The sequence below is a fragment of the Strongylocentrotus purpuratus genome, unplaced genomic scaffold, assembly GCF_000002235.5.
Source record: "Strongylocentrotus purpuratus isolate Spur 01 unplaced genomic scaffold, Spur_5.0 spur5_scaffold_19, whole genome shotgun sequence".
Classification (NCBI taxonomy): domain Eukaryota; kingdom Metazoa; phylum Echinodermata; class Echinoidea; order Camarodonta; family Strongylocentrotidae; genus Strongylocentrotus; species Strongylocentrotus purpuratus.
In genome coordinates, this window is record NW_022145604.1 from 28906725 (window position 1) to 28921424 (window position 14700).

The 14700-nt window shown below is 38.8% G+C and overlaps 1 protein-coding gene across 1 annotated transcript; it reads left to right on the forward strand.

Moving 5' to 3' along the window:
- Positions 1-583: 583 nt before the first annotated feature.
- On the forward strand, positions 584-6068 carry LOC580757 (cytochrome P450 2J2). Its single transcript, XM_780795.4, has 4 exons — positions 584-1052; positions 2011-2624; positions 3007-3334; positions 4249-6068. The coding sequence occupies exons 1-4, from the start codon at positions 719-721 to the stop codon at positions 4425-4427; spliced, it is 1455 nt and encodes a 484-aa protein (XP_785888.3). The 5' UTR covers positions 584-718; the 3' UTR covers positions 4428-6068.
- Positions 6069-14700: the final 8632 nt, after the last annotated feature.

The following is a 14700-nucleotide window of genomic DNA, read 5'->3' on the forward strand; positions in this document are numbered from 1 at the left end:
ATAAACAAATTCACTGTTTATTTTCGTGAGGCGGAAGTAATCGGATCAAATTGCATGTTTTAGGATATCATTGTAGAATTTTTACTATTTAATCAAATTAAAGCTGCTATCATAAAATGTAAGCAAATTTCTTGACACAATTAGGTTAGCTTTTGTTTTCATATTTTGTCATCTGTCATATTTTCCCCTCGTTCGTTCAAATAAGAAGTGAATATTAAGGATATTTCTTTGTGAACAAAATCACTACTCAAGCTTTCCAATGATATTGGCGGCTTCGAACCTCGGAGATCAAAAGTAACAGCATATCTGTAGATTCTATTGTGCAACCTTAGAAAACGGCAGCTGCTTGGCATAATTTGTTGCCAGTTGGGTCTCCAGCTCTCAAAACTCCTTGGTTTAATAAAATTCATCAGGACTTTGAACGTTTTGTGACCCATGTGACCTCTTAAATCTATCTGATTGGTGGAATGGCAGACATGTATATTGTGACGCGATATAGTATGGCTAACCTCCTATTGGTATTATATGTTATTTTCCCATACACAGTTTCGAGTGTGTAAGGCTCGATGGTATTGAAAGTCAGTTTGTTCGTCTGCATATAAGCGGTTCATTGCGAGACAACAATCCATACAATAATTTGCTAGACGTCTGAGCAGTAGAGAGTTCTTACTGTACATTGGCCCACTCTTTGGTCTTGCGTTAATTAATATCAAATAAAATGTTCGACCTGTCGGCAACATCTGTGTTTCTAGGAGTGGTGATTTTTCTCCTCTGCTTATGGGTCGTCCGGAGACCTAAGAACCTCCCTCCTGGGCCATGGTCGCTCCCAATCATCGGGTATAACTTCAAACCAGGTCTTATCCACGAAGCCTACATGGATCTGGCTAAGAAGTACGGCCCTATTTTCAGTTTGCGGAGAGGTTCGTTTGTCTTCGTTGTTCTAAACGACAGGGAGAGTATCACACAGGCTCTGGTAAAGTCAGGAGAATTCTTCTCGGATCGGTTTGTACCGGGACACTTTAATTGGGCAATACCGGATCCTGGAAAGAAAGGTAGGATTAATAGTTTAGATGTACTGGTATTGTTAGTATTTAAATTTTGAACTTCGTATCATTCCAAAACCATAGGACCGATCCATTTAAAAGATTTTTCGAATTGCTTTAGATTCACAGTAACAAAAGAAACAGAATTCCTATTTTTGCGGTTACTTGAGATTTAATACAGGATGTTTTCTTGTTACACTGAAAATCAACATCATGACAATAACAACAATACGATTTTTTTTGTTTGCCAAATTCGTGAGAAAAACATTTAGCGGTGACTCAGCCAGCCAGCAAATAATAAGCGGGGGGGGGGGGGGTAAAAGCACTCATTTTTTTTTTAGTTTGGCCCAATTCGTGAGAAAATATTTAGCGGCGAATCAGCCAGCTGGCGAATAAGGTTTTTTGGGGGCCAGGGAGGGGGGCGGGCCCGTCGCGGAAATTAAAATTCTGTTGGTCATAGTTCAGAAAAAGTTGGGCTCTTTAAACAAATTATTCTCACAGGATACCGAATTTGTAAGTTATTTGCAAGGATATGTGTTAAAGATAAACTCCAGTTCTAGTAAAAAAAAAAAAAAATTAATTCTCACAGAATCAAACGAAACTTACACTGAATGTTCAAGATTACAAGTAAATGACATGTGCCAAACAATTTTGGAAGAAAATGTATACTGGCTGAGTAATGAGCATAGGAAGACAAGGAAATCAAGGTAGTATAGCCCCGACACCATATGTGTGTTGTCCCATATATAGCTTTCTGTGTACAGTGCCTGTTACTTTACCAAGACTCGGCCAAATTTATTATGATTTTGATGACGCCAGAACCTTGCAGTGAACACCAATACTTATATGCTACATGATCAACTGTTTCTGATCCATTCCACACCTTTTCTTTCAAAATGCAATCGCATTACCAGAACTCACCTTTATCTTTAATCTTTTCGATGCTAATTTTTCTCTTTCAATGCAGCTACAATTTCTTTTAGTAATGGCAAACCATGGGTCGACTTACGGAAGTTCTCTCTTCCTGCCCTGCGCTCCTTTGGATTTGGGAAGCAGAGCCTGGTACCTCAGATTAATCTGGAGGCACGTTACCTGTCAGAGGAAATCAGAAATCTTCGAGGAGAGCCCACAGATTTAGCAATCACATTCAGTAAGGCAACCGCGAATATCATTTGTCAACTTCTATTTAGTCGGCGATACGAATACAGTGATGGCGAGATGAGCAAGGTTCTTAAGGATAATGAAGAAATTCTCTCCCTCATTCCTGAAACTGATCTAGTGAACATCTTCGAACCACTCATACATACTTCAAATCAAAGATACAAGCGCTACCGTGAAGCTAATTTCGCCAACAGGGATTTCATTATGTCCCATCTGAACAGCCATCGAGAAACCTTTCAAAAAGACAACATCCGAGACTTCACTGACGCGTTCTTAGCAGACGATATATCCAAGGAATTCGAGTTGGAGCATTTCTGGCGAGTTGTGTTTGATTTGTTTGCAGGTGGTACCGACACCACGGCGGTGGTTACCTCTTGGGCGATTCTGTATCTATCTGTTCACGCAGATGTTCAAAGAAAGGTTGGTAGCTTTTCGAAACTTGGCACCTAAAGGAATGTCCAGAAATATAAGACACAACATTGGGAATTGCTTTATATCAAAGTCGTAACTAAGCATAAAACTGAGTAGGCCTAACAGTTTCGGGTTCTACGTATTGTAGGTTTTTATGAAAGAAAAAACGTGATCTTCTACAATCATCTTTTTTGCGTTCCGGACTGGTCTTTTCATGCCACTACATTTCTACTGGTTTGAAAGGCGACATGCCATGAGATCAAAAGTTATTATCATTACCCCTATTAATATGGAATTCCTCCTCCTCATCATAATTCCTTTACATATAACATAAATTCTGCATTAATTATTAAATAAAGTAACACCATCGTTTTGTTTTCAACCTTTATAGGTACAAACTGAGTTGGATACTGTTGTTGGGCGTGGCCGCCAACCGAATACTCTTGATCGTCCAGACCTACCCTACTGCAATGCTACTATAACAGAGGTCATGCGAATACGCCCCATCCTTCCGGTCTCAGTTCCTCATATGACATCTGATAACGTTTCATTCAGAGGCTTTACGATTCCAAAGGGAAGCATCATTGTTCCAAACCTGTGGGCTGTTCACCATGATCCCAAGGAATGGAATGAACCGGACAGATTTAACCCAGATCGTTTTCTCAGTGCTGATGGAAAACAATTCCAGAAGAACGAGGCGTGGATGCCATTTGGTGTTGGTAAGACGATAATGATAATGATCATGGGGGGAGGGCAAGCGCGTACCCAGGATTTAATTTAAGGAGGGTGCTCGTGAGCCCGCGAAGCGGGCGAATCACTTACAGAGCGCGCTCCCTAGAGGGTGGGTGCAAAGAGGGGGAGTTTCTCCCCTTGGAAGCTTTGCCGTTCCATTAAATTATTAGAGAAAGAAGACGATTCGTTGTACCGTTATCGACTCTTATCCCCCCCCCCTTCCTTCAGGAAACGCGGAATTAAGCTTTGACGTTTCATTAAATTGTTAGAGAAAGAAGACAATTTGTTGTACCGTTCTCGACTCTTAATCCTTAATTGTCTGGATTCAGTTCCCCCCCCCCTACCGCGCGAAGCGCGGAAGCTTTGACGTTTCATTAAATTATTTTGTCCGAATTTTCACAAATGTTTCTTTGTCTGCTCCTTTTTCTTCCTACGTCCTCTTACTTTTTTCTCTTCTCTCTCTCTCTCTCTCTCTCTCTTTTAAGAGGCGTTTTTTTTTTTTTTTTTTTTTTTTTTTTGGGGGGGGGGGGCGACCGCCCCCATCACCCCCCCCCCCCTGGCTATGCACCTGGGGGGGGGGGGTGAATATTGAGCGGTAATGATGCACTAACTCTCTATGCCCTCCGGATTGTGTTCGGAATCGAAGGCGAATCCAAAATTAATCGTCGATTTTGGTATGGTGTGGGGCGCTCCCACTGGAAGATACTGTTTTGTAACTAGGCAGCGTGCCATATTTCTAACATTAATGTAAAGACAAATTTAAATTTTTCAACCATAAGCATTCTTATTTGCCTAACATTGAAGAGTTTAAAGTATACTTATGTTATTTGTGCGCAGGAACTAAACACCGGCCAAAGCAAGAACTTACACCAGGCACTCGTTTTTCTCTTGTAAAATACAGGTCGTCGTGATTGTGTTGGTAGTCAGCTGGCCAAAATGGAAACCTTCCTCTTGTTCACCAATCTCTTCCAACAGTTTGAATTCAAGCTTCCTCCTAACCAACCGAACCCAAGCATGCGTGGAGCGAATGGAATCACCATGAATCCAGAACCCTACAAAGTTTGCGCCATCGAGCGCTGATTTTGTCTTCATACGCTGCATTAATCTTCCAATACAATTAATTTTTCAGTGAGAGAAATGCGATTGTTTAAAATGTTATGTCTCATGTTAAGGTTTATTTGGGCATCTTATCTATTAGTTTAGTATATTGCACAAGTCATCCCCGAACATAATTGTTTAGAAAAAACGTATTCAGTTTGCTTATGTATATGCATTAATTATGCTGCATTTAATATATGTCTATCATAATGATCATTCTTCTTCGTTATTATTATTTTTATATATTATACACGATTATTGATTTAAATTTCGTGGGCTTTATAAATATAAAACATCGACGTATATCAATTTCCACAGCTAATAAATAATTGAATGTACAGGTGAATAGCCTTTCCATTTCCATGTAAAAGGGATTTCTTTTTATATAACAAGACCAACGAACAAAAAAACGCTCATTATATAAATACGACTAGCATTACAAGAAATAATCATTTTTTGAATTTCTAGAAGAAAAACAAAAAATGATTTCATATTCTGATGACAATCCTTGGTACAGGCCATATAGGCATACCAACTTCTTATTCCATTTTCCCAATTTTATTCCCGACTTTATTTAATGTCAATGTGCCAAAATCTATGCTAGTATTACTTGTTTCATATCTTGTTGCAAAAAATTTTGCCATAAATAAGCATTATGACATTCAAGTAGCAAAATTCATTATCAATCTCTTGGAATACATTATTTTACTTTATTTTTCTGTAAATATCTATAGTATCATCTGTAAAGCGCTTATATTTCGTTATCGTGCGCCATCAAATCGTAACGTAGAACATTCATTATAATGTTACAGAATCTAAAAGATTTACCCTGATTAGCTAATTTAATGCCTTGTTTATAATTATATGCAGTTGTAAATGGTGGCGGTTTTACTTTTTATTTCTATTTTTAAATGATGAATTAAGTGTAATCCATCTCACATGTTTGTATCATTAATGCAACAGTAACAGTTACACCGCCAACCCGACGCCAAGACGATTCAAAACTGACGGATTCTCCGTCATTAGTGATATGAAAATATCTAGATCATCCTGTTTCATCGTTCTGGTTGGTGTAACTGGGGTATTATAATATGGTCCTAGGTTTTTTTTAAAATTAGGAGTAATGAATCGGAAATATATAATCAGCAATATTTACAAGGTATGGAGGAAAAATGCTACATGGCCTATTATATCTTTACAGCAGACATGAAAGAGCCCTTAGAAAAGTTAATGTACAACAATATGACTTATAAGTCATATTGATAACAATAATCTTTTAAATAGTTCTCAAATCAAATTCCTCCTGTGATTTTGCACTTATTGACTTTAATGATCATGTCCTTAATAATATAAATTATAACTTGCACTCACTTGGTATATTTCTCGATTTAAGTAAGGCGTTTGATGTAATTAATCCTAATATTTTACTTTCTAAGTTAGCTGATTTTGGTATACTTGGTATTGCAATTAATTGGTTTAAGGATTATTTATCTGACCGTTTTCATTATACTGTTTACAAAAATGTTATTTCTCATCATGAGAGGGTCCGGTGTGGAGTCCCCCAGGGCTCAACACTGAGCCCGCTCCTTTTTTGATTTATATAAATGATCTGTGTAATGTTTCCTCATTTTTCCATTTTGTCCTCTTTGCAGACGACACTAATTTAGTTGCCTCTCATAATGATTTCGATGTTCTTGTAAATAATGACAAATGAGGAATTAATTAAGATTATAAATTGGTTTCATGCTAATGAATGGGTGATAAATAATGATAAACCTACGACGACGAACTATCTCTCAATTGCCATCGTTCCACTATAACTAGCAAATTCTAAAAAAACTGTAGGAATTCTTTGTAAACTTCGTGATTTTTTACCAAAAAAGGAAATGTATATGCTTTATAATTGTCTAGCCTTACCTTATCTTCAATATTGTAATATTATTCGGGAGAATGGTGGAACAACGAAATTGGAACCGTTACACAAATTACAAAAGAAAATCTTGAGAATATGTACAAATTCTTCCTTTAGATCCCATTCCCGACCGTTATTCTTCCGATTAAAAACACTAAACATATATGATATACATAGATTTAAAATAGCATAAGTAATGTTTCGTACAATCCATAATATAACTCCTTGCAATGTTTCCCAAATGTTCACCATAAATAGATCGGTTCATTATCACAATACTCGCTCAAATAATAAATTTCATTATCCCAAGGTTAAAACATAGTTTTTATTTAACTCATTAAGGCACAGTGGTCCACGCGTGTGGAAAATTATCTCTCAGAGGAAATAAAGAGTTCAACAAATATAACTTCATAAAGCAAAGTTGAAAAGGGTATGTATTAATGATTATACAAAAAAAAATTCTCATCAAATTTACAATTACCATTACCCCCCCCCCCCCCACCCTCCCTGTATGATTGCTGGTGTCTGTTGGTGTAGTGTGTTACTGATTAATCTGCATAATTTTGTATTTTGTTATTGCATTTGTTTATACCATGTATTTTTTCCCTTTACTAGGAACTACGCGATACAGGTTATTATAACTTTTATGTAGTTTCCGTTTGTTTTCTTACTATGTATATTTCCCATTTTTGTATATATTATAATATTGTTTTTATGCTTGAGAAAAATTAATAAACTAAACTGAACTGAACTGAAATTTATTTTCTATCATTACCAGAGCTCAAGCTTATTTCTAATCCATGTAAAACTGATTTCTAGTACCCTGTCGGAGTTCTCCGTAATAAGCATAAGAGGCTTCCAGGGTACTAAGTGTTTTCTTCCTGTACAAAAAATGCTATTCAGACCTTTTCCAAACCTTTTCATTTATACATGTTAATACGTGTACTTTAGAAGCTCATAGTACGATCGAATTGTATTATTTGAGAAAAAAAAATTGAAGCACAAACAATGTACACAAGTATACCAATTATAAAACAGTGACGTACGCAGGATTTTTTCAAGGGGGGGGGGGGGTTAACATTTTGAAATCGGGCCAAAAATTTCGACTCAGTCAGCCAAGCGGGGGGGGGGGGGTCTTTAAATTTGAAAAATTGATATTTTGCTCCGTAGGGGGGGAGGTACATGTAAGGTCACTTTTGTTAGGTCAGCCATTGGCATTATTAAAAAACACCCCCAAAAACACAAAAGGAGGGGGGGGGTGTTCAAAAATACACACATAAAAAAAACAAAGGGGGGGGGGTGTTTAACCCCCCAAAAATCTCCCCTGCGTACGCGCCTGAATAAATATAATAACAGCATAACATCAATACAATGGCGTTACATCCAACTATACGAGCGACGTCCTACATCCAGGCACCTCGCAATTCAAACTTAGATAGGGAACATGGACATATTCATTTCAATCAATAAGTTTTAAGAGATGGAGTCATTATGTAGCTCATTCCCTTTGTTCAATCTTCGATGTCGCCAGGAGCAAAATGTCAGATGTGTGATTAACTGGATCTTCCTTGCAAATACGTAGACATAAGATTACTGCCTAGCTGCAAACTTAAGCCCCTTTCACACCGGATCCGCGTAGAGTTGCGTAGTGTGGCGTACCGACTACGCCGGGATTGGGCTGCGTATTCCTGAAACAAAATGTTGCTTCGGTGTAGTCCCTGCGTAGGTTATGCGTAGGCTGGCGTACGATGGTTATGTACCCTGTGCCTAGGCAACGCGTTCCTAAAAAAATTGCTTTGGTGTAGGGTTGCGTACATAGGCCAAGAGCATTAGGTCAAAATAGGCTTAAACCTGGAAATTTTTGGTAACAAGCTGATTTTTTCAGGATAGCTCCAGGAATATATCTAGAATAACATACTAAAAGTCCTCGTATATCCTCCTTGAGCGTTTTCCGTAATCCAAGATGGCGTCCAAAATGGCCGCCATTTCCTGAATTTCTTATAATTCGTCCTTGTTTTCACGAAGTGACGGTAGAGAGGAAAATCGTAACGCAAAGTGAATGCAATTTTTTTTCACTACCGTCACTTCGTGAAAACAGCGACGAATTTTGCAACTAGATAACCCAAATACAAAATTTAAATGTCTAAATATATGTTTTTTAGGATAAGGAACACAATAAAATACTTGTTGATAAATTTTGAAACTCACAAGTAGCTATAAACCACTTTAGCCCTTCCCGAAATCCAAAATGGCGCCCAAAATTGCTGCCATTTCCTGAATTTCTTATAACTATGCAACTAGATAACCCAAATACCAAATTTAAATTTCTAAATATATGTTTTTCAGCATAAGCAACTCAACCAAATACTTATCAATAAATTTTGAAACACACAAGTGGCAGTCAAACCACATGAGCCCTTTCTGAAATCCAAAATGGAGTCCAAAATGGCCATTATTTCGAATTTATCTCACTGTATTAAAGTAGGTACGTTATGAATACAATCAAATGTCTATACTAGAAAAGCACTATTGTAATACATATCAGTACAAATAAACCTTTCATTAAATAATTAAATATTTCTTATACATAACGTAGACAACCACCCACCCACACACACATGCACACATATGGCTGCTTCCATCAGACTGCTTCCATCAGACTGACAGTGTGCAAACCGTGAAGAGTACTCAACGTTAGATGGAACTGAAAATGGAGACACATTATTACCAATTATTGTCGCAAAGGCAAAAGTCACAAGGTTTCAAACAGGAAATGCACCTTAATAGCACATGCCATGTCATCTCTGCTAGTAGACCAGGTCATTTCTGCTAGTAGACCAGGTCATTTCTGTCGCCAATATTGTTGGAATGGCTTCGTATAAACACCGGAAAAGTGGCTCACGTGAACAGATAGACATCTTGAGCTGAGCAACATGAGCTTTGTCCTTCATGGATTGGTTTCATGAAAGTGGTCATGCAGAGTGACTGCAGTACGAGAATTGAAACTATGCCCTTCGTAAATTTAGACCCCTCCAATCCGAGTACCATCTACACGGCACTATACTTTGCACCGTCACAATGTGAAAAACATATAACTTAAGAATATGTGCAGTAACATTTAACCAGCCTTCGTACATCAAGACAGCAGAGATTGTAGCTTATTCTCAAGACCTAGGAAAAGTAATCGTCCGTTTTGGTCGATTTCACCTCCTCATGTCATATCTCGGCAGCATATAGTCCACGTCATGGGCAGAAGTATGCTTGTAGAGCTATGGGAGACAGTGTACGCCAAAGGGTCTGTCATACATATGCAATCTGGTCATGCATTTCCCCTTCTCTTCGTGATCACATTCTTACTTCAGCTGCCCTCATTGGCAGTGTTGATGGGTAAACCTGGCGTCTTAGACAGCATATATAAGGACCACTTAGCGAATATGTATGGTGCACTCCTCAACCAGGACAAGAAGGTGACTGCTGTTCCTGAGAAGAGTGTGTCAAACAGTTAAAACCAGATCATTTCACAACTCATTAAACGGGCAGCAGGGCACGTCCAATAGGACAGGGAAACTTTGGTTGCAGTAAATCCGACATTTATGTGTCTCTTCTGCAGTTTCATTCCAGCTGAAAGGACAGGGGACTGGAAGCTCCATCTCAGCTGTGTGAGGGAAATGATACAACATTTCCATGCTGCAGGACATCTTCCCTAGTTAAAATATGCCAGTTTTTTTTTTTTTTTTACAACAGATAAAAGCTCTAGAGCAAACCATGCCAGGAAATGAATATACACAATTCGCAGAAATGGGATACTTCACCATCCGCCGTGTGGATTCATTCTCGGGTGGAAACTTCTCTGATCAGACCATTGAAAAGTTCCTGATGCGGCAGCTGAAAACATCTAGAGAAATGACTCGTGGACGTGGAATCACAGACAGAACATTGGCTATTAAAGTGGGTTCATGCACTTCCTCACTGTGTTCCTACCTGTGCTGAACTGGAACAGTTCACCTGAGTACACACTGGTACACCAGAGCAGCATAAAGACATACAGCAAAGTACCAGGTCAAGAGACAATAAAGAAAGATGTATCTTTGTTGGATGGCTGCAGGCACATCACCATTTGCTTTATACGAAACTAATTACCTGGTCTCCTTGTCAACTGGCATCGTCGCTGGCTTATCTGTTAATTGTGATTAACCTGTACAAATCGGCCTAGTAGCGGCATCCGAAACAAATGCATGGTACGAAGTTTACAGAATTCAAGCTACGTACATCGTAAGGACAAGGTGAAGACCATTGGTGCCAAGAGTAAGAGAGTGAAAATCAGGGGACAAAGCACATAAGCCAACCCAAAACTACTGTTCAACAGAATAACATGTGTCCTGAATAACAACACTGAGGTGGAATCGGTCATTGCTTATGAACATATTCCCACGCACTTTCCCTTTCAAAGGTGGGGTGATGCGGAAGCCAACTAAGAGTTCTCTGGGTCTCCTGCTGAATTCGTTCTCCAAACAATCCAACGTGCCAGAAATGGTCTCTTTGTTTAAGATGGTGGTCGCCTACAGCACCCTTAAGCATTATGGAGCTCATTTGACGGTGGTGTTCGATGGATATGGAAGTGCAACTTCGACAAATGTAGCTGAGCAGAGACGAATAGCCCAAAGATGTACCTTTTTATTTGATGATAATATGTTATATGCCAACAAGCACAACCCAAAACAGCATTCCTTGCCAACAGCAACAATAAGATAAGACTTATACAAACTCTACGTGACAAAATACGTACCGGTATCAAGCAGACAGAAGCGAATGCCACTAAACTGATTGAGAATAAAGAGTCGAAAGTGGTACATCGAATCGTCTGCTTTCTCTAATAATTTAAGGAAACGTCAAAGCTTCCGCGCTTCGCGCTAGTGGGGGAAACTGAATTCAGATAAATAGGGCTTAATAAGAGTCGAAAACGGTGCAACGAATCGTCTTCTTTCTATAATAATTAAATCAAACGTTTAAGCTTTTCGCGCTTTGCGCGGGAAGGGGAAACTGAATGAAGACGAGAATTAAGAGTCGAGAACAATACAACCAATCGTCTTCTTTCTCTTGTAATTTTATGAAACGTCAAAACTTCCGCGCTTTGCGCGGGAGGGGTAAACCGAAATCAGACAAAGATTAAGAGTCGAGCACGCTTTAACAAATCGTCTACTTTCTCTAATAATTTAATGAAATGCCAAAGCTTCCGCGCTTTGCGCGGGAGAGAGAGGGAGAAACTGAATTCATACAAGGATTAAGAGTCGAGCACGCTTTAACGAATTGTCTACTTTCTCTAATAATTTAATAAAACGTCTAAGCTTCCGCGCTTCGCGCGGTAAGCCTATCACCCACACCCCCCTAATGAGCGTGCTGCGCGCTCTTTGCGTGATTCGCCTGCTCACTACCGCCTCTCTTTAAAATGAGATCCTAGCTCCGCGCCTGCATTAAAATATATAGCTATGATGCTGACTAAGTTGACGAAATAATTCGTATATTTATGTCGTCGAGGAAAATGACCATTTGCGCATATGCAAGTACTATAGATAGTCCGTAGGAAAAACAATTTAGTCTTCGGCCCCGGGTATATAGGGTTAAATTCGTAAATATTGGGACATTTAATTTTGTCGGTAATTGGGGGTTAGTTTTGTCGGTAATCGTTGGCCTCTACACCCCTCCCCCCCCCCCCCCCCCCCCCCACTAAAAAAGGTCTAGCGACGCCCCTGACCATTATACATCATTTTCTAAGTGATGGGACTCAAAATAAAGAGTTCGCATCTTCCTGACGAAATACTCAATCTTGATGTTACTACTTGAAAGTGTGTCGTCTTATTTCGGAGTTCAATATAATAAAACACTACAGCTTGCAGCTCTCAGTATTTCGAAATATGTCCACTTCTTTTACCTAATGGTTGTCAAATTTGGCATGTGCGTGCATGTATGTATGCATGTATAAATTTATGTACATGTGTGTTTGTTGTTTGTTCGTGTGGGTGCGCGTGTATGTGTGCGTGTGTGCGCGTGTGTGCACGTGTGTGTGCGTGTGTGTGTGTGTGTGTGTTGTGTGTTGTGTGTTTGTGCGTGCGCGATCGTGCGCGCTTGCGTAAATTAGTGTGGGCGTGTGCTCATGCTAGTATGTGATGGCTATCGCCGATCACCCCCCCCCCCCCACTCCTCGGTACGGATTTACGCCCCTGCGTACCACACTACTATGACAGAGGACTTTTTCTGTAAAATGTTACTAGAGCATGCGTATATGATCCTTTGGAGTTGTGAAGGGAATTATTTTACATAAAGGTTTGAAAAATGATTTGTCTATAACTCTTCATCCTCGATCTCGTGCAGAAAAATCATAATTTCAAAGGTTGAATAGGGTATTAAATATACAGGAAAAGAGGTCATGTTTACAGGTGTTAACCTATATTACGACCCAACTCGTTGGACGAGCGTAATTTTCCCCGTTTTCTTCACACAGCAATCTTCGCTTGTCGAGCGTTCTACAGAAGTAAGTCAGAGTAATTTGTCTTGATACTTTTAAAGCTTTTGTCCAAATTCTCCTCATCATTGCCTCCCAGGCTCTGAGCATCCTATTTGAGTCTGCGTTGAGGTTGTTTCCTTGAGTTGGCGCCCATGTTCTAGTCAGATATCGACGCTGCTGAACAAATTCACCTCGTTAAAGTAGAAATACAGGTCAATCACAGGATAATGGTCATGACTTTAGCCTGATTGGGACATATTTTTGGTTATCTAAGATTAAAGGGTCAATTATAAGCACTGTAGCGTAATTAACATTTCCTGTACTGTTTCCGTTTTCAACAGGTTAAATAAACAGATTAATTATATATAGTTTTACAAATAGCAGAAGAAAAGACTAGGCGACCATTTAAAGTGAAGATAAGTAAGATAAGTAAAATAAGGAAGGGCAACAAAAGAGAAAGTCAAGATAAAAAGAAATAAATACAACATTTACAATACATAATAATATTTGGTAAAAAGCAATACCAACATTAAAAACAATTTAAAAATGGCATATTAAATGTATTCTTCCGTAATATTCTTGAACTGCTGTAACAAGTTTGTTGTAATCTTGCTTAACACGTGAAAGACATGGCAATCGATTAAATAATTTAGTACTGGCATAAATGCTACCCAACCGCATACAATTTGTTTTGGTTTACCAGCGTACAAATTGTAGTCTGAATTTCTAAGAAAAAAACTTTTCCTTTCAAATGAATTTGGAGCATAACGAATGTGGTAAGAATTAGTGCAATAATTTAAAAAACAAAGCATACAGCTTGTACTGTCCAATGTTATTCAAGGCGATCAATATCTTAATATGTAGATAAAAGCAATTTATGTAAAAATATACACTAAAATTATAATCAAAGTAGTTTTCATCTTTTAGTTGATCATTCATAATATAAGCAATTTCTTTAGAATCAGTATGAATAAGACTATTTTGAACAAAACATTTTTGGCTACTGCCCGCCTTTAAATTTGTAGTTAAATGGCAAAATGTCTGTGTTTGCACACAGCCATGACTGAGTAGGAAAAGTAGTATTAGTAGTAGTAGTAATTAGTCATATTCGATTCTGTTACACTTCTTCACAGTTTGTCCATCAATTGCAGGTAGAAGAGCGATGACCCTGCCCTCTAAAGTCTATGCTGACAATACTTTTGGTGTGCTGCGAGGTTTCGTGAGAAGTGCATGGTTCTTCATTGTCAAATCCTCCACTATTAATATTCCTAATCCCTTGAGGTTTTTCTATTTGCTAGAATATCCCTTCTCTTTTTGTAGGAATTCAGTTTCACGATGATAGTGCGGTGCCTGGGAGGTTATCTAGGAGTTGCTACTGAGGATTTTACATTCCATGTGCGATGGGAGCGGTCGATGTCTCTCAGTTCCAGAGTAACACCAACCTGCTCGATGATGATCTCTACTGCTATTGCGTCGGTGTCTCCACCCGGCTTCTCCTCAACGCCGAATATGCGAACACACATTCCAGATAATAGGGACTTTAAGATTTACACGACGAGAACGTGGACTGCTATGTGTGCAGGGGCGTACACAGGGGGGGGGGGGGATTGAACCCCCCTTTGGTATTTGTATGTGTATACCCCCCCCCCCCCCCTCGGATCTCGGATTTTTAAAATCCTATTTGGCTTATTGTAAAATTGAATTGAATTGAATTGATTTATTGTCCATAAAAATCGAAATTCGTTGCTCACTGGTACAGGTGTGATAAAAATAACGTACACAAGTATACCAGTTATAAAACATAATAACAACATAACATCAATGGCGTTACATCCAACAAT

What these genes read in the sequence shown, in the direction of transcription:
- LOC580757 (XM_780795.4), top strand. Translation starts at nt 719, where the DNA reads ATGTTCGACCTGTCGGCAACATCTGTGTTTCTAGGAGTGGTGATTTTT. An exon ending in ACCGGATCCTGGAAAGAAAG is followed by an intron (nt 1,053 to 2,010) that starts GTAGGATTAATA and finishes CTTTCAATGCAG; the next exon opens with CTACAATTTCTTTTAGTAAT. An exon ending in ACGCAGATGTTCAAAGAAAG is followed by an intron (nt 2,625 to 3,006) that starts GTTGGTAGCTTT and finishes CAACCTTTATAG; the next exon opens with GTACAAACTGAGTTGGATAC.